This window comes from Phocoena phocoena, chromosome 16 (assembly GCF_963924675.1).
Source record: "Phocoena phocoena chromosome 16, mPhoPho1.1, whole genome shotgun sequence".
Taxonomy (NCBI): Eukaryota; Metazoa; Chordata; class Mammalia; order Artiodactyla; family Phocoenidae; genus Phocoena; species Phocoena phocoena.
Genome location: NC_089234.1, coordinates 50,497,921 through 50,517,098, shown reverse-complemented (window position 1 = coordinate 50,517,098; position 19,178 = coordinate 50,497,921). Strand labels below are relative to the sequence as shown.

The 19,178-nt window shown below is 36.7% G+C and overlaps 1 protein-coding gene across 4 annotated transcripts in view; it reads left to right on the top strand.

Annotated features, from left to right (window-relative positions):
• The first annotated feature begins 10,509 nt into the window (after positions 1–10,509).
• Positions 10,510–19,178, top strand: part of CCSER2 (coiled-coil serine rich protein 2) — a 121,661-nt gene continuing 112,992 nt past the window's right edge. For all 4 annotated transcript variants that reach the window (XM_065894344.1, XM_065894347.1, XM_065894346.1 and 1 more), the window contains exons 1-2: positions 10,510–11,926; positions 13,071–13,267. In XM_065894344.1, the coding sequence (XP_065750416.1) occupies positions 10,510–11,926; positions 13,071–13,267 (1,614 nt within the window). The remainder of the gene's footprint in view (positions 11,927–13,070; positions 13,268–19,178) is intronic.

Here is a 19,178-nt window from a genome sequence, read left to right as displayed (position 1 = left end):
ATCCACATCCTCTAGCACAGAGCCTGATTTGTAATAAATCTTTTAATAAATGTCTTCAAAAAGGCTTTCAATACATGTTTGATGACTGAATTAATGTATTCTAAGTCATGACCATGATGAAAACATTCCTTCCTTTGCCAGATCATAAGCTTCTCCTGGCAGGCATTATATCCTACCTTGTTTATTTTTTAGGATCTTGTCTCATAGATGCTTAATAAAAAAGTGTTATAGTAATCTGAGGTGGAGGTATGCAGTGAATTAAGTGGGGCTTCCCTGCAGAGGCAGAAGTTGAATTGTGATAGGCCTAAGCACAATAAGATTGCTCTTATATTCAGTGATCCTTATGCCTTACATCATGGTCAACTTATAGATGCAAATATTGTACCTAACTTTAATCACTCTGATTTTTACAAAATCAATAAGATTCTCAGTGCCAATACCTCTGGGGACTGGTTAAATGCTGTTAACTAGTTTACGGATTTTTACTTTTTAAAAATGTTAAAATATGAGTATCCTAGTTCAATTAAAAGTTGCAGAGTAATTATCTAAAATACTTTGTAATTAAATCACACAAAGAACTTATAAAGAGCACAATCAGACTGAGATTGTGTCATGTCCCATTTCTTTTGTAATTTTTTTTTTTTAAGAATGGAGACTTTTTAAAAAATTAATTAATTAACTTATTTTTGCTGTGTTGGGTCTTCGATTCTGTGGGAGGGCTTTCTCTAATTGTGGCAAGCAGGGGCCACTCTTCATCGCGATGCGCAGGCCTCTCACTATTGCGGCCTCTTCTTTTGCGGAGCACAGGCTCCAGACACTCAGGCTCAGTAGTTGTGGCTCACGGGCCCAGTTGCTCTGCGGCATGTGGGATCTTCCCAGACCAGGGCTCGAACCCATGTCCCCTGCATTAGCAGGAAGATTCTCAACCACTGCGCCATCAGGGAAGCCCCTGTAATTTATTTTCTTTTAATAATGTTTTATGCCAAAAGTTGTAGGTTTCTTGGAAAAAACTTAAAGAGTTAGGTGCCATGGGTATGAATAGGGAATGAGATTCCAAATTAGAATAGATTCTTAAGCAAGAAAGCTACCAGGGAGGAGACTGGCTTTTTCATTGGGTTTAATAACCCAGTGTGGTTTGTGGAGGGGTGGGAAAAAAATCAATATCATGAATTTGGGTGCCTGTTTTACCTAGGAAAATAGGAGTTTATAAACAGAAGCTTGTACTTGTGTCAGGCTGTGTTATGCTTTATACATATAAATGCTTTTATTGCTTTTTTAAAAAATTTATTTAATTAATTTATTTTTGGCTGCATTGGGTCTTCGTTGCTGCACGCGGGTTTTCTCTAGTTGCGACGAGCGGGGGCTACTCTTCGTTGTGGTGTGTGGGCTTCTCATTGCGGTGGCTTCTCTTGTTGCAGAGCACGGGCTCTAGGCACGCGGGCTCAGTAGTTGTAGCTCACGGGCTCTAGAGTGCAGGCTCATTAGTTGTGGTGTATGGGCTTAGTTGCTCTGTGGCATGTGGGATCTTCCTGGACCAGGGCTCGAACCTGTGTCACCTGCATTGGCAGGCGGATTCTCAACCACTGGGCCATCGGGGAAGCCCTAAATGCTTATATTGTTGATTAGAGGTAAAACTAACAAAATTCTCAGAAAATCACTGTTAAGGGATATGCTTTTCTTGCTTTCAACCTGCATTTATAAAATGCCAATTATGTGTGAGCCTATGTCCTAGGGCCACAGTGAGGAAACGGAAGAGTGAAAGGCATAGTTTGTATTCTCAAAGAACTTGGTTTCCAGTGAAGGGAACATAAACCTGGAGTGGTCTGAGGAACCCTTCTTGGCTTGTTGACAAGAAATAGGAGTACACATTCATTTGAATGCCCTACGCAGTTATTGAGTTTTACCTGAACTAAATAAATTTGGAGAGAGAGCTTTTGTGGTTGGCCAGAGGAGCTTCCAGTTCTTCTTTAGCTGCTAGTATTCTCGTTGTTCCTTAAATTAAAGTTTCAGGAAGTAATATACTTTGAATCTGCATTTAATAACATCATTTAATGTTCCCAAACCACAAAATCATTTTGAGAGTAACTTCCACAAGTTGCTTTGATCCCCATCTGCCTGAGTAAAAAATTGTAGCTAGAGGACAAAAAGGTCAGCTTGATTTAAAAAAAAAAAACAAAAGTGGGGTTTTGGGTTGAGCTCGGTGTGCACTCTTTAAAACCGTGAAGAATCTGGAATGAAGTTGTATTGTTTTAAACCTTTACTTTTGAAAGTGTTATTTTTACTTATTTAATTGCTATAATCAAGGCTTTGAATCAACTTGACATAGATGACAGCCAGAAAAAACATGGGAGAAGAGGATATGAGGGAAATGGTTGGGTAACACAAGGTAAAAAAAAAAATTTTTTTTTTAAATTAAATGTAGTTATCTGAATGAGAAAGCAAGTTTCAAGAAGTGACTGGTAGGGGCATGTAGTCATCAGCATTGTTGTTCAGTTAACTGCTCTTGGACTCAGTAGTGAATTTATGCCTATGTAAAATCCCTAAAATGTATGCATTTCATACCTTCTAAAAAGCTATTTGAAAAACGAAAAAAAAGAATATGAGTGGGTGGTTCCTCAGATGATAAAGTAATTGATATGAAAGAAATTTGAAAAAGAGAAAGCTCTTGTTTTTTTGCAAAAACTTCTTTAATCAATACCTAGGTTCTTTGCAGTCTTCATGCTTCTCCTCTAACCTTAGCTATCCAGTTCCTTCCTTCACTGTTGTCCCTAGCTATCAGTAAACTTCTCAGAATATTTCATTCCTTTGTCAGGAAGGCAGTCTGCCTGGATCCTGGAATCACGTAGAGTTGAACCTGAATTCTCTTAAGTAATTTATGAACTTGTGACTTTGGGCAAGTGTTTTAGCCTTTCTGAATCTTGGTTTATCTGTTTAAAATAGAATGAAATCTACCACCTTATAGTATTAGGAAGATTAAACAATTAACAGGGACAAAGTGGTAAGGATGTTACCTGTTATATAAGTACTCAGTAATATTTGCTCCTTCTTTTCCCTTCTTATCCAATTGTGGATTCCTTTTAAAAGCAAAAAACTTTGATTTGTAATTTTTTAAAAAAAGAATTTATAAGTAGTTTTGAAAATTCTTTCAAATGTGAACTACCATACTTTAAATGTGCTCTACTTAAAAAAATTATTCTTACAGGAAGTAACTCAAAATCTCAGATATTTCCAGGCCCTGTACCAGGTATTATTCTTAGTTCAGCATTAAACTAAAGCTCACAGACAATGTTAAAGTATTTCAGAGAAGATTATATCATTAGATGATGTAGTCAACATGTGCTTTTTCAGACTTATGACTGCATTTTTTTTTTTTTTTTTGCGGTACGTGGGACGCTCACTGTTGTGGCCTTTCCCGTTGTGGAGCACAGGCTCCGGACGCGCAGGCTCAGTGGCCATGGCTCATGGGCCCAGCCGCTCCGCGGCATGTGGGATCCTCCCCGACCGGGGCACGAACCTGTGTCCCCTGCGTCGGCAGGCGGACTCTGAACCACTGCGCCACCAGGGAAGCCCATGACTGCATTTTTTAATTGCTTAACCGACTGCATATCAGGAAAAGTGTAGCAAAGACAGCACAACTACTAAAATGAAGCAGATTCACAATGTCTGTTTTATTTCATTTCAGAGTTACAAGTAAGTATAGGAGAAAGTTTCATGAATATTTAAAGACAGAAGGTAGCTCATCAACAAATGAAGTGACAATATTCATAACATAAGCAAATATGGAAACTTTATAGAGTTGAGCTGTCAGATTAGCTTAGTTTTAAGACCACAGTCCAAGATGCTTGATAACAATTATGTTGCAGTTATTTGTGCATTTAGAAATCAGTAAATAATCTTGATAGGAAATAGTACATTCAGGTCCTAATCTTTTTTCTCCCCTGCCATGTGATAGCACCCTAAACATTTTGTAGTAACAGTGTGTCTTTCTTGTGGGCTTATCTTGTGCCTCTAAGTTATTAATACTTAAGATGTTCTTGGGGGATAACATATATTACCCTCATTTTAGACAGTCAAGGAGAAGCATAGAAAAGTGAAAGAATAGAGTGTTCTGTTCTCAGTCTACTTGTGACTGGCAGGGAAATGTTAAAGCCTTTCTGACTCACAGATGACTCACCAGAGGACAGAATCTTTAATGTGTGTTATTTAATGATTTGCAGAATGACCCTTATATCTAATATCATTACCAGTTTTCTTATGGTCACCCTGAAAGTATTTGTAGGTGTGTAGTATGTTTTGTGGTAAAGGTCATTATCAGAAAATGAGCATGGCAGTCATCCAGCATGGATATGCTGTCCCTTTTCCTGCTTATGGCAGATATTGCTGTTTGCAAGATTCTTTACTGCAGAGTCTAGATTTCACCTCAGAGTCCTCAACGTATTGCTCAAGGCCGCTACTACCAATCAGTCACAGGCCCACAAAATGAAATTACTTTTCAGTCTTGGCTTACTATTTATTAAATTAATTTGCACTAAGATTATGAGTTTACTTAAAAGTTGAGGATCTGTCATATTTGTGATCCCGTAGCAGGCACAGTTTATGCTCTCATACTTTCTTATGGGTCAAATAAACATGCACACAATTATAAGACAGACTCAGCTCTATTATTGGTGTGAAGGGAATAGAGAAGGATGCAAAATTAATTTTAACTGGAAAGGTTTGTGAGTGTAATGATTTTGGACTTGGAGGGTAGGATCTTCAAGGTGGTCTTTACAACTTTAGCAAAGGCATAGAAGGTACAAAATATAGGATGGATTTGGGGGAATGATAGACAATGTATCTTGGCTAGAATGTATAGTACTGCAGTGATAGGGTAGAAGCAAATAGAGAAGCTTGATCTCTGTACAGTGGGTTTTGGATTTTATTTTGTTGTTCCTGGGCCACACGTGGTTTTTAATCTATAGAATGACATGATCAGATCTGTGCTTTGAGAGAATAACTGTTTTGACAGTTTGAATAGAAATGGAGTCGGAATCTTGATAACGTAGGAAGGCTTTTTAGTAATGCAGAAAGAGATGAGGGTAAGAACTAGAATTGTGGAATGGATATGGTGAATTTAGAATAAAATTTTAAAGATAAAATTGATAAGTGAAACAATAAATTGAGGTTGAAGTCTGGAGAAATTGAAATAGTAATTTATGAAAAAATAATGTCTGTTGACTAAAAAAATCCTCTTTTGTGTTTTATCCAAACTTCTATTTTTATGTCTTTTAAGTATATTTTCTGTAATATTAAACTTAATTTTAAATAATTTTTTGATAAGATTAAACTGTTTAAGAGTCTTGTTTGATACTGAATAAATTTTTTTAATTTTTTAAATGCAGTTTTTTAGTTAACATGTTTTAAATGGCAAAAATATGGGCATATTTAAAGTATTTAAGCAATAACGATGTAAAGGTGAAAAGTCTTCTTTTCACCTAATTCTCACTTCCCTAATGGTAATCACTATTAACAGTTTGTGTGTTTAAATATATAGGTGCACGCACATCTCTATGTTATATCCTCTGTCTGTCTGTCTATTTATCTATCTATCTGGCATGTTACTTTTATAAAAATGGGATCTAGTGTACAATTTCTCAAGTAGCAAAAACGAACATGTTCATTTACATGCCCCAAAGAGAGTCTTTCTGTAGCACACAATAACAAGAAGCAAAAACATATAAACTTGAAATTATGCTTAGTAACCAAAGTTTTAATATTCTTACTTAGAAATGATCTAGCAAGCCAGTGATTATCCACTAATTAATTCAGTTTAATATTAGTCTAAGCTTTTGTTACCTTAAAGTTCTTGGAAATTATTTGTAAGATGACATACTGTAAAACATAATTACTGTTGAAATGAAAAGTTTGTCAGAATAGTCATTCAATTTAAATACAGTTTTACATTTTCATAGTCTTAAACACTGTGTGTGAGTAATACTGGCTTATTTGATCAGTAAGCCTATATATGTTTTAGAAAGTTACTCTAATGGAATAAAGATGTATGCTTGTATTATACTTAACATTGATTTTAAAAAGCAGAAGATAAACCTATTAAACTATTTTTGTTTGCCATTTACCTTAATTATATGAACTTAGTTCTTAAAACCTTTCTGAGTTAATTTCTGTAAGAATAATTTAAAAAAATATAACACAGTTAAAATATTAGAAGATCAATTTGCTTATTTTCTGGGAATTTTGGTAATATTCAATTTATAAAAATAGTGCATATTTATAAGCCAGTCGGAACAGAGCTGCTTTAAGAGACTTTATAGGGCTTCCCTGGTGGCTCAGTGGTTGAGAGTCCGCCTGCCGATGCAGGGGACACGGGTTCGTGCCCCGGTCTGGGAAGATCCCACATGCCGGGGAGCGGCTGGGCCCGTGAGCCATGGCCGCTGACCTGCGCGTCCGGAGCCTGTGCTCCGCAACGGGAGAGGCCACAACAGTGAGAGGCCCGCGTACCGCAAAAAAAAAAAAAAAAAAAAAAAGATAGGTAAACAAAAGAGATAAGTGAACAGGTGACTAATGAATCAGATTCTTCTTTTTCTCTCACCCAACACAGATCTGTATAAACCATTAATTTGTTTACAGAGATTACTGAATGACAGTCCATAAAATCAAATTCTGAATCATTGTTATCACCAACAGAGAATAACTTATTGACCATAAATAAACTAAAAACAAAAACAAAATTAGAAGAGAGGAAAGTTAAAATAGAAAGCACAGTTAACAAAGTTCTATTGCTGTTCTTAGTTCACTTCTGGGAGACAAGAAATGTCTGGGCTTGAGCTGCCTGTGAGGTATATGTACTATTTTGGCAAAGAAGTTACCTAGCTCTGTCAGGTGAATCCACTGGGTATCTTGGTGGAATTTCCAAAACTACTAAGGATAAATTTTAGAAGAGAATTAAATCATGACTCTTATTCAGATATCAAATGGACATGTTAAAGGTTTTATTTATCTTCATTAATGAGGGAGTCAGATATGTTATAGCTGGTTCAAGGGAGAATGCAAAGGACACGTACATTTATAGATCAGGAATATTGAAGTGAATTTGCAAAGCTGGCTTCTTCCATCATGGTGGAGAGAAGTCAACTGAAATGGGCAGAATTTATTTGCATGTCTGTAGACAAGAATTGTGTGCTTTACCATTAGTTTTCTATATGTTAACCTCTATCTTTACAGAGTGGTAAAATAGTCCAATGACAGTTCCTGTAGGATTAAATTATCCCTAGAAGCTGCAGCATTTCATCAGAAGGATCTTTTTTGCTTATTCAAAAGTCTTAAAATTTTCTTTACAAAATGATTTTTTTCAATCTGCATTCCCAGAGAATTATTTCTTTATCCTTGACGTTTTATTAATTTAATTTAGATATGTATTTGGATCTGTGGTTTATTGTATTTTTCCTTTCCTTTTGTAGATTTTCTTTACCTTTATTTTAGGGCTATTTTCTATCATGTCTACCTGCTTTTTCTCTTCTATTTGTTTAGTTATTCTACTTCAGGGATACTAAGTATATTTCTGTTTAGTCTCTGTCCTACTTATTCTATCTGATTGCCTTGGTATCTCTGTCTGTTTTTCTCCTCAGTACTTAGGAGATTTTTCTTATGATTTTTCTTCTTGCCATTAGTTTGATTTTCAGTGTTTGGTTCTTTTTCTTGCTTTTTTTTCAAATTCATTTTTCTTAATTTTCTTAGCTCCATAGCTTTTCTTTTCAACTTACCTGTTTTGTCTTTTTATCTTTGAGCTTTTGATTTATTAAATGTATGTGCTTATTAGGTTGTTTTCTGTTACAAAGAACTCATTGGGGATTTCCTTATTTTCCTGTGTTATATTTGCTTTCAGACTAGGTTCTTCTTTTCTTTCCTCTTCTTTCCACCCTCTTGTTTATACAGTTGCATGGCCTTTTCTTTATATCTTGCTAGGTAAAGACTTGGATAGTGAAGTCAAGACTTTGTATCTGCCCTGATATAACATGGGTGAATTCTCCTTGATGCCATCCTCATCTTAGCTGTGACTTTGTCTCCTCCTTTTACTGTACCCCCTCAATACATCTTTTGAGCAGTGTGTTTTATTCTCTGTCTGCTTCTCTGTAGTTGAAGGATATAAGGTGGTGGTGGGGGGAGAGTTCTTCTGGGGCTCCAGGCTCTCCTGTCTCCTTAGATTTTGTTAAGTGTCCTGTACTGGCCTTATTCCATCCTGCCGAGGGTGTAGTACATTTCTAGGGGCTTCAGACCCTTTCCTTAACTCAGAAGAATGCCTTGGAAGTCAACAGGTTCTGGTGGCCATTCTGCCTGTCTCAGCTTAGGTTTTAAAGCTTCTGTGCTGAAGGTGTTCTCCTGGACTTTTCTAGGGCATGCCAAAGCAGGTCTTTCTATCCAAACCGGAGGATCTTTATTAAAATATTAAAATATTTATATATTAAAAATTTCAAGTTTTATGAACTCACCAATTTTTCTCATTATTGCTTCTAGGCAGTGTAATCAGGCTAGGAGCCAGATCACACTGTGCAGAATCTTTTTCTGGCCACTACTTTTTAAAGTTTAGAGATGTTTAGTTTAAGCATTTTCTTGTTCGACTGTAGCTGGTGGATTTTTGGCTGAAAAATGAAACACACATATGTATAGTCTGTGTCTTTTTAAAAAATTAATTAATTTTATTTATTTATTTTTGGCTGCTTTGGGGTCTGCATGTGGCCTTTCACTAGTTGTGGTGAGCGGGGGCTACTCTTTGTTTCAGTGCATGGGCTTCTCATTGCGGTGGCTTCTCTTGTTGAGGAGCACGGGGCTCTAGGCACGGGGCTTCTGTAGTTGTGGCTCGCGGGCTCTAGAGCGCAGGCTCAGCAGTTGTGGTGCATGGGCTTCACCGCTCCGTGGCGCGTGGGAACTTCCCGGACCAAGGCTTGAACCCTTGTCCCCTGCATTGGCAGGCAGATTCCCAACCACTGTGCCACCAGGGTAGCCCTAGTCTGTCTCTTTTTTTTTTTTTGTGCGATACGCGGGCCTCTCACTGTTGTGGCCTCTCCCATTGCAGAGCACAGGCTCCAGATGCGCAGGCTCAGCAGCCATGGCTCACGGGCCCAGCCGCTCCATGGCATGTGGGATCTTCCTGGACCAGGGCACGAACCCATGTCCCCTGCATCGGCAGGTGGACTTTCAACCACTGCACCACCAGGGAAGCCTGTGTTACAACATTTTTATATAACCACAGTGAACATATAGTGACCATATTATATTTTTGTTAATGTTAGGGCATTTTAATATTTGTATCTCATTTTTGTAATCTCATCAGATGACATAATTTATTAAAGTTACATAGAGGACACTTTTTATTTTTATGCTCTTTTGTGTTCATTGAACCTTTTTGTTGTTTTTTATTACCTTTAAAATAATTTGAGGGACTTCCCTGGTGGTGCAATGGATAAGACTTCACGCTCCCTATGCAGGGGTCCTGGGTTCGATCCCTGGTCAGGGAACTAGATCCCGCATGCATGCTGCAGCTAAGAGTTCGCATGCCACAACTAAGGAGCCTGCCTGCTGCGACTTAAGACCCGGTGCAACCAAATATTAAAGAAAAAAAATTTGAGAGGTTGAGATTAATGGACTAATCAATGTTATTAATTCATTATACTTCTCACCCTGACACTAACTGTAATGTATGTTTATATTACTGGATAGAAATCCTTTTGAGATATTTGCTTAAAATGACAGCTGATATTTCAGCCCTTGATGCCAGAAGAATTTTTTTCGTGCTGTTGGATTCTTTATCTACATCCTTCTCGTAACTTTAATAATGAACGTTTTAAATTGTATTCCAGTTTTTATAAGATCAAGTGCACTTAAAAAAAAAACCAGGGCTTCCCTGGTGGCGCAGTGGTTGAGAGTCCGCCTGCCGATGCAGGGGACACGGGTTTGTGCCGTGGTCCGGGAAGATCCCACGTGCCGCGGAGCGGCTAGGCCCGTGAGCCATGGCCGCTGAGCCTGCACGTCTGGAGCCTGTGCTCCGCCACGGGAGAGGCCACAACAGTGAGAGGCCCGCGAACCACCCCCCCAAAAAAAAACCAAAGTCACGTTTTTATTTTTGAAGGAAATAATATTACCCAAAATGGAAAAAATAATTTGGATTGGAAATTGGAAGATGTGCTGTAGAAGTGTTATTTTTTAATACAAATTTGATAGTCTAATTTTATTATTTCTGGATTTTGCTATCATCATCCATGGCCCAAGTTAATAAAAGGGTTTACAAAAATGTTTATTTTCTAATAACATAAAGTTATTAATTAGTGTAATCAGTATTTATTAAGAGTTCTGTAGGAATTATGAGTAACTTTTGGTTTTTGCTGCATTTATTTAAGAATATGCATTCATATTATATAATAATCCATGTAATTATCCTTATTTAGAAATGTTTAATCTGCTTTTTTGTCTCCTCAGATTTTGTCAAATTTTAAGAACAAATGCACCATATAGCTCATGGAAGAAAAAACACAAATCAAGACTTTTTTGGGTTCCAAGTTGCCAAAGTATGGAACAAAACCTGTAAGAAGTACACTGCAGCCAATGCCAAATGGAAAACCTGTTAATTTATTGGGAACTTCCAAGAGTAGCAATGCCAAAAGTTACATCAAAAATAATGGCTCTGATTGTTCATTGTCCCATTCATTTAATTGGAGAACGGCAAATAAATACCAGTTTAGTGCACAAAGTCCTGAAGAGCCTAACGGTACTCAGAGTTCACATGATAAAGAAATTGATCCTGAAAAACATGCACCTGCTCAAGGAATGTTTGATAAAAATGGGATGAAGGGAGGTTTGAAAAGTATTTCTTTACTCACATCAAAGTTAGCAAAGACATCTACTATGTTTGTGTCATCTGCAGAAGAGTTAAACCAAAAGTCTTTGTCTGGACCATCTAATTTGGGTAAATTCACCAAAGGCACATTATTAGGAAGGACTTCATATGCTTCAGTCAGTGCTCCAAAGTCGCAGTTGAATGGATTTTATGGAAACCGATCAGCTGGTAGCATCCAAAGGCCTAGAGCAAACTCCTGTGCCACCAGAAGCAGTTCTGGAGAAAGCTTAGCACAATCCCTAGATAATATTAAATCTCTTGCTTGTGAAAAAATGGTTAGGTCACAGAGTTTTTCACATTCCATTCAGAATTCATTCCTTCCACCTTCATCTATAACCAGATCACATTCCTTCAATAGAGCTGCAGATCTTACAAAGCCTTATCAGAATCAACAGCTACCCATTAGAGTGCCTCTGAGGTCAAGTATGCTAGCAAGAAATTCTCGGCAGTCAGAAGTACTCAATGGGAATGAACATTTAAGGTATGGATTTAATAGACCTTATGCTGCTGGTGGAAAGAAGTTGGCTTTACCAAATGGCCCGGGTGTAACTTCCACTTTGGGTTATAGGATGGTTCATCCCTCTCTACTGAAATCTGGCCGATCTCCATTTTCTGGGACTATCACAGTTGATGGTAATAAAAATTCACCGGCTGACACATGTATAGAGGAAGATGCTGCACTTGTGGCTAAGGACAGAGCTAAGGATAAGGACCAAGAACTAATTGAAAATGATAGTTATAGAACAGAAAATGACCAGACCATGAAACATGATACTAAAATTAGATACCTGGGTGATGATGTGGATGACATTTCATTGTCTTCTCTGTCATCTTCTGATAAGAATGATTTAAGTGAAGACTTCAGTGATGATTTTATAGATATAGAAGATTCCAACAGAACTAGAGTAACTCCAGAGGAAATTTCTCTCAAAGAAGAAAAGTGTGAAAACGAACCACCAAAGGATATATTTGATTCCCCCAAGGAAAATGAAAAATCCTTCAGTAAAACTGATGAGTGGATAGATACAAGTGTCTCTGGTAAATATTAATGTCCTTAATTTTTTTTGCTTTCTCCTAGATAATAGAACTGAATTTTCATTTAGGATTATCTTCTGATTAATACCAGGATACTAACAATTTCATGGAAGGATGGATCTAGACAAAATTGGAATGGGGCAACATTTACCTTCCTTGTGAATTTTGTCCCTTGTTCTATTTTTCATGCTAAAACAACATCCATAAAAATATTCATTCCCTTATGGTATTTTACCTTTGCTCTTCTTTGTCACACACAGGCTTATTATCCCTGCTTGCTTCAAAATTATTTTTTTTCTCTGCTTCCTCCAATCAGTGGCAGCCTGTTTTAAACCATCTCTTCCTTTAGGGTAGTAGATCACTACTATTTGTTAAGAGTAAAGCTGTACCAAAGGGTAAATGGACTAATATAGGTTATGTCAAATCTAATGAATTTTTTTATCCTAGGCAATTTTAATTTTTTTTAAGGAAGAGTTAGATTTCTTGCTTAGTAGACTTAATAGTTAAACTTTCAGAGGAGCTTAATTTTTTTAATTGAGAGAGAGATAGCACCTGTTAAACATTTCTTCTTATACTTGGTAATCCTGGTGCTAAATACTGGAGAAAATATATCTCTGTGTCCATCTGGCCTGAAAAAGGAACAAACTGACGGTTTGGGTATAGGCATGTAGTCTGGTTGAAGGACTAGGCCATCCCTGGAGATATGCATAAACCCTTGACTGCCTGAGGGTCTTCTAGTTAGGAGTGACTACTGGAGTAAGTTATTTCCTTATAAGGAGTCAACTGCAAGATTAAATGATATACACAGAGTAAAGAGTTTCCTGGGCAGTGCTTAAAAATAAATATCTTAGGAAATATTCAAAGAATATGAGGCTTTATGTACATTTCTAGAAATATTGCAGAAGTGAAAGATGACTCATTGAATTTTCTTTATTGGGAAATATTTCAGTAGTTTATTTTTAAGATTTTGCATCTTGATTTTTTTATTGTTTAGATTTAGAAGATTCTAGTTATGAATACTTTTTTGCCAACTTTTTTGCTATAATATATCAAATTATTAAAGCTTATATTTTTTGAACCTGAGAAATAATTATATTTTTGTGAATTAATAACTTTTTTTTCCTCTCTTTTAAAAAATCAACTGAAGACAGGAGTGAATGTTCAAAACATGCTTCTGGAAACAACTTGATTTCACCAGATACAGATTACAGAGCTGGTTCTTCATTTGAACTCTCTCCATCTGATAGCTCTGATGGAACGTACATGTGGGATGAAGAGGGCTTGGAGCCCATTGGAAACGTCCACCCAGTTGGGAGCTATGAGTCCTCTGAGATGAACAGCATAGTATGTATGGATTTATATACCATTTTGGAACATTTTGTTTACTTTGCTATAGAGAGACTTGGGATATTGATTGGATTTTTTAAGTTTATGAACTAACTTTCCTAGTTTGAGAAATGGGGATTCATATCTCTTAAAGGCCTACAAAACATCTGGTCTTAATACATAATAAAGCACCTATTTGTATAATATAGCACGAGTTAAATATGTTCTCATACACATTCATAATGTAGTTGACCCTTGAATAACATGGGTTCGAACTACAAGGGTCCACTTATATATGAATCTTTTTCAATAGTAAAAATACTACAGTACTACACAGTCTGTGGTTGGTTGAATTTGCGGATGCGGTAATGCGGGTAGGGAGGAACAGTGTATGTATATAGAGGGCCGATTGTAAGTTAAACGTGGATTTTCAACTGTGTGGAGGGTCAGCACCTCTAACCCCATGTTTTTCAAAGGTCAGCTGTATGTAAATAAATACACACACATATTCATATGGACACACTGTACTGTTCAGGTTAAGCTAGGCTAGTGGTTCTCAGTAGGGGAAGGCAATGTCTGGAGACATTGTTGGTTGTCACATTGAGGGATGCTGCTGGCAACTAATGGGTAGACACTGGGATACTGCTTAACATCCTGTAATGCACAGCATAGCACCCACAACAAAGATTTATCCAGCCCAAGATGTAAATAGTGCTGCTGATGAGAAATCCTGGGCTAGGCTGTGCTGAGGTAACATTCTCAGTGCCAACTCTCAGTGACTTAACACAATAAAAGTTTATTTTTTACTCTTAAAATGTCTATTGTAGGTCTGGACAACTCTCTAGGGCAACTGTCTTCAGTGTTCCAAGCTGCTTTGATCTTGGGGCTCTTTTGAGACCCTTTGTCACTCTGGTAACGAGGATCTCACACATGCAGTTACTGGCAGAGGGTCTCACACATGCAGTTACTGCTGTGGCCTGCAGGTGGCATATGGCACTTTTACTCACAACATACTGACTGGAACTAATCTTGTGTACTGAGTGGGCAGGAAGTATAATTTTCCTGTGTGCCTGGTAGGCGAGGGCACCAGATATGAATGAGCACTAGAGGACCTACCATATATTTATACATGCATATTTTAAGAAAAATTGCAAGTAATGTGGATTATATGCCATGTGAGTAAAGTATAGTTGGTGTGATTAAAGTTATTCCCTGTAGTTACTGAGTATATAAAATCAATTTTCCAGTAGTTGTATGGGAAAATTGGTAGTTTTTGTGGTATATTAAATTCCAGGTAGACTTCAGGTGATGTAATTTTCACAGGTTTATTCATATAAACCTGTGACTTGGAAAAAAATAAACGTTGTTACCAGAGGCTTGTTAAATTGCACAGACATGGAGAGGGCACGTACTTAATTTAGAGGCAGCATCTCTTATTTCGTTAGATAAAGGAAGTTCAGAAAAGATTACGGTTTAGTGCCTTATGTGCTCTCTTACTAGGACTTTTTAAGCGAATATGATTGAAGTTGAAATGACCATTGTGTCCAGTAGATGACAGCAGTCAGCTGCCTAGTACCTGACATTTTTCAGACAGTTCACTGTTCCTGTAACATAAATGATGAAATAGCCTCTGGAAGACTTCAGTACACATCTGAATTGACCATTAGTCTCTAAGATCCATGAATTTCCTCCTTGATCATTTGGCTTGTGTGTATGGGATGGGAGACTACAAAAGTGTTCATTCTGTGCTTTGGAACGGAATGGTGTCTGTCATTCTCTTTGGATCTAAGAAGAAGATAGTCTGAGAAAGGATGGTGAATTGATGGTAAAAGTTGAAAAGAGTGTGTTAAGATCTACTGTGATAGTGGATTTACCATTTATGCTCTAAAATTCTATCAGCTGTTTGCTTTTTTCTATTTTAAATTAATTTTGTTACATGTGTACCTGTTTAGAATTGTTTCCTTGGTGAATTGGACTTTCAGTCATTGTTTAGTGAACCTCTCTAACCCTCATTATGCTTTTTGTCTTAAGGCCTCTTTTTTTTCAGAATTAGCATATTTTACCAGTTTTATTTATATATTTTCTATCCTTTCACTATCAGTTCTTTTGATATATAATAGGTTATTATTTTTTAAAAAATACAATCTGGGCTTCCCTGGTGGCGCAGTGGTTGAGAATCCGCCTGCCAATGCAGGGGACACGGGTTCGTGCCCCGGTCCAGGAAGATCCCACGTGCCACGGAGCGGCTGAGCCCGTGAGCCATGGCCACTGAGCCTGCGCGTCCGGAGCCTGTACTCTGCAACGGGAGAGGCCACAGCAGTGAGAGGCCCGCGTACCGCAAAAAATTTAAAATAAATAAATAAAAAATACAGTCTGTCTTTTGTTTTTAACTGGTGAGTTTGGTCCTTTATGTTTGCATTTATTGATATACTTGGAATTAACTCTGTTATCTTATATTTTTATTTAAATTATCTCACTTTTTCTGTTTCTTCTTTCTCCTTTTTCTAAAATAGTATATCTAACTTACCCCAAAAGAACTTTAGCCTGTTCTCATTTTCCTTTGTCTCTCCATTGCCTCCTTTGTGTCACCAAAGACATTTCCTAATCTTGTGTCCTTCTCCACAAGCACCACTATGGTGGTTCTTTACAACAGTGCTCATTCCAGTCCAGGTTGAGGTTAGGAGCCTTCACTAGAATGTGAGTCAGCTGTGTCCACAACTAACAGTTTAGTTGAAATCCATTGTTTAGTTCAGCTGACTTTCTCTTTGAAGAAAGCAGTGTGTTGATGCAGTCTGGTGCAAGCTCCTTATCTTGTCATAGGTCCTCACAGTTTGTAGACGGACTACTTTGCATAGCACTTGTCTAGAATCTAGGCTTTTGTTTTTTGCTTAAATATTGACAGTGGTTTGTTGAGGTATAATTTAAATACAATAAAATATACAAGTCTTTTGCATATCGCATAGGGAATTTTGAAAATGTGTATACTTGTTTAACAGTCATCCACATTTATGATATAGAATATTTCCAGCACACCAGAATATTTCTTGTGCTCTTCAGTCATTCTGTTACCCCACCCCAGGAGCAACCACTGTTCTGATTTCTATTGCTGTAGCTTAGTTTTGCCTATTCCTGAATTCAATATGAGTAGAATTATAGACATGTGTTATTTATATCTGGCTTCTTCCAATAAATGTTATATGCATATTTGTTAGTTGTTTGCTCATTCTTCTTGTTACATAATAATCCATTGTGTGAATATATTATAAGTTATTTTATTCTGCTATTGATGGACATTTAGATTGTATCTGGTTTTGGGCTACTGCTTCTGCTGTGAAGATTTTGCATCATGTTTTTTGGTGAACATTTATGCATTTCTGTTCACAAAATATGTAGGAGAGGAATTGCTGGATTATAGTGTATACTTATGTCTATAGCTTTAGATGCTTTCAGTTTTCCAAAGTGGTTGTATCCGTTTAAACTCTCACTAGCAGTAAATAAGCATTCCCGAAATTCCACTTTCTAGTTTATACTTTATGTTGTCTGGTTTTTTTTTTTTGCATTTTTGCTATTCTGGTGGGGGTATAGTAGTATTGCATTGAGATTTTTGTCCTGTGGTTTGTGGTAACTACTTGTTTGCCATTAGTATATACTCTTCTGTGAAGTGCCTTCTGTTGGGCTTTATGTATTTTTTCTTAATTGTTTTGTAAAAATCCTTTATATATTTTGGATATAAATTTTATATATATACACACATATACACATATGTGTATACATTTTTATATATATGGATTGCTTTTAAAACCTTTTAATAGTGTCTTTTGATGAGTAGAATTTAACAATTTAACATTTTTCCTTTATTATTAGCACTTTTTGCACTGTGAGAATTTTTTGTCTACTCTAAAGTTATGAAGGTATATTCCAATGTTGTTGGTTTTTTTTGTGGTATGGAGGCCTCTCCTGTTGCAGAGCACAGGCTCCAGACGCTCAGGCTCAGCGGCCATGGCTCACGGGACCAGCCGCTCCGCGGCATGTGGGATCTTCCTGGACCGGGGCATGAACCCGTGTCCCCTGCATCGGCAGGCGGACTCTCAACCACTGCGCCACCAGGGAAGCCCCCAATGTTTATTTTTAAAAGCTTTGTTTTTTAACCTTTCATATTAAGGTCTACAAGCCATCTGGGAATTATTTATGTGCATGATACGAGGTAGAAGTCAAGATTAATTTTTTTTTCTTTATTTTGGAAAAGTCATATTTTTCCTACTCTACTGCATGGTTTTCTTTGTCCTAAGTCAGTAATTGTATCTATGTATTTCTTGCCTCTCTTTTAGTTCATTGGTCTCTTTGTTTATCCTCGTGTCAGTGCTACACTGCTTTAATTGTTGTAGCTTTAAAATAAGTATTGACGTCTGGTAGTGTAAGTCTTCTAGTTTTGTTCATTTCCAAGGTTTCCCTAGTTGGCTTTTTGTAATCTATTTAAATGTTAGAATGAGTTTGTCAGTTTCTACAAAGAACCTATAGGGATTTTGAATGGGATTGCATTGAATTTATAGATCAATTTGGGGAGAAATGACATATTTACTATAGTGAATACTTCTACTTTATGGGTGTGGTCTGTTCCTCCATTTATTTGGGACTTTAAGAAATATTTATTGCTAACATTTTGTACTTTTCTGTAAAATTTTATACATATTTGCATTATTTTTAGGTATTTGATTTGGTTGCTATAAATGGTACCACTTTAAACATTTTATTTCCTGATTTTTATATTTTGACCTGTTTTTTCAGTGACCTTGGTAAATCCACTTACTAGTTTTGATAATTTGCCTGTGAATGTTTTTGGAATTTCTACATATACTATACAGTGATACTATTTGCAAAGGCTCAGCATCCCTCCTAACCCCCCCTCCCACCCCACCCTTTATTGCACTGGTTAGAACCTCCAACATAATGTTGAATTGAAATGGTGATAGAATTTTAGGAAAATTTTAATAGCTCACCATTAATATTTGTGTGTGTGGATATGTGTGTGTGTGTGGGGGGGGGCGGGTTGTAGATAGTTTTCATCAGATTAAAGAAATTCCCTTTTACTTTATTTGCTGAATTTCTGTTGTGAGTGAATGTTAATTTTGTTATCAAACACTTTCTCTACATTTATTGAAATGATTAAATTATTATTATTATTATTTCTGTTAGTGTGGTAGATTGCATTTCTTTTTTTTTTTTTTTTGGGCTGTGCTGTGCCACTTGCAGGATCTTAGTTCCCCGACCAGGGACTGAACCCATGCCCCCTGCAGTGGAAGTGTGGAGTCCTAACCACTGTACTGCCAGGGAATTCCCTAGATTGTATTTATTGATTTGCAAATATTAAACCACCTTTCCATCCCTGGAATAGATTTACTTGGCACTTGAGTGTGATGTACTATCCTCTTATAATAATAAATGTTGTTTAACATTTATTATAAACTTGATTTCCTAATATTGAATATGTATTTATGTTCTTTTTTTTGCATTTATGTTCATGAGCAAGATTGCTTTGTAATTTTTCTCTTTTTTTGCGGGGGAGTGGTATTCTTGTGGTGTTCTGGTATAAGGGTTATGTTGGCTTTATAAATGGGTTGAAAAGTGTTACTTTTTTTTTTTTTCCTTTGAAGAGTTTATGTACAATTCATGTGGCTTCTTCCTTAAATGTTTAAAAGAATTCACCAATGAAACCTTTTGGACCTGGAGTTTTCTTTGGGAAAAGAATTTTAAGAACAGATTTAATTTTTAAAATAGATGTTGGCCCATTAAGGTTTATATATATATTTCTTCTTGTGTTGGTTTTGAGAACTTGTCCATTTCATCTAAGATGTCATTTGTTGGTGAAGGTTGTTCAGGATTATCTTATTTTTTTTTAAACATCCTTATGGTCTTGTAGTGATGTTCACTT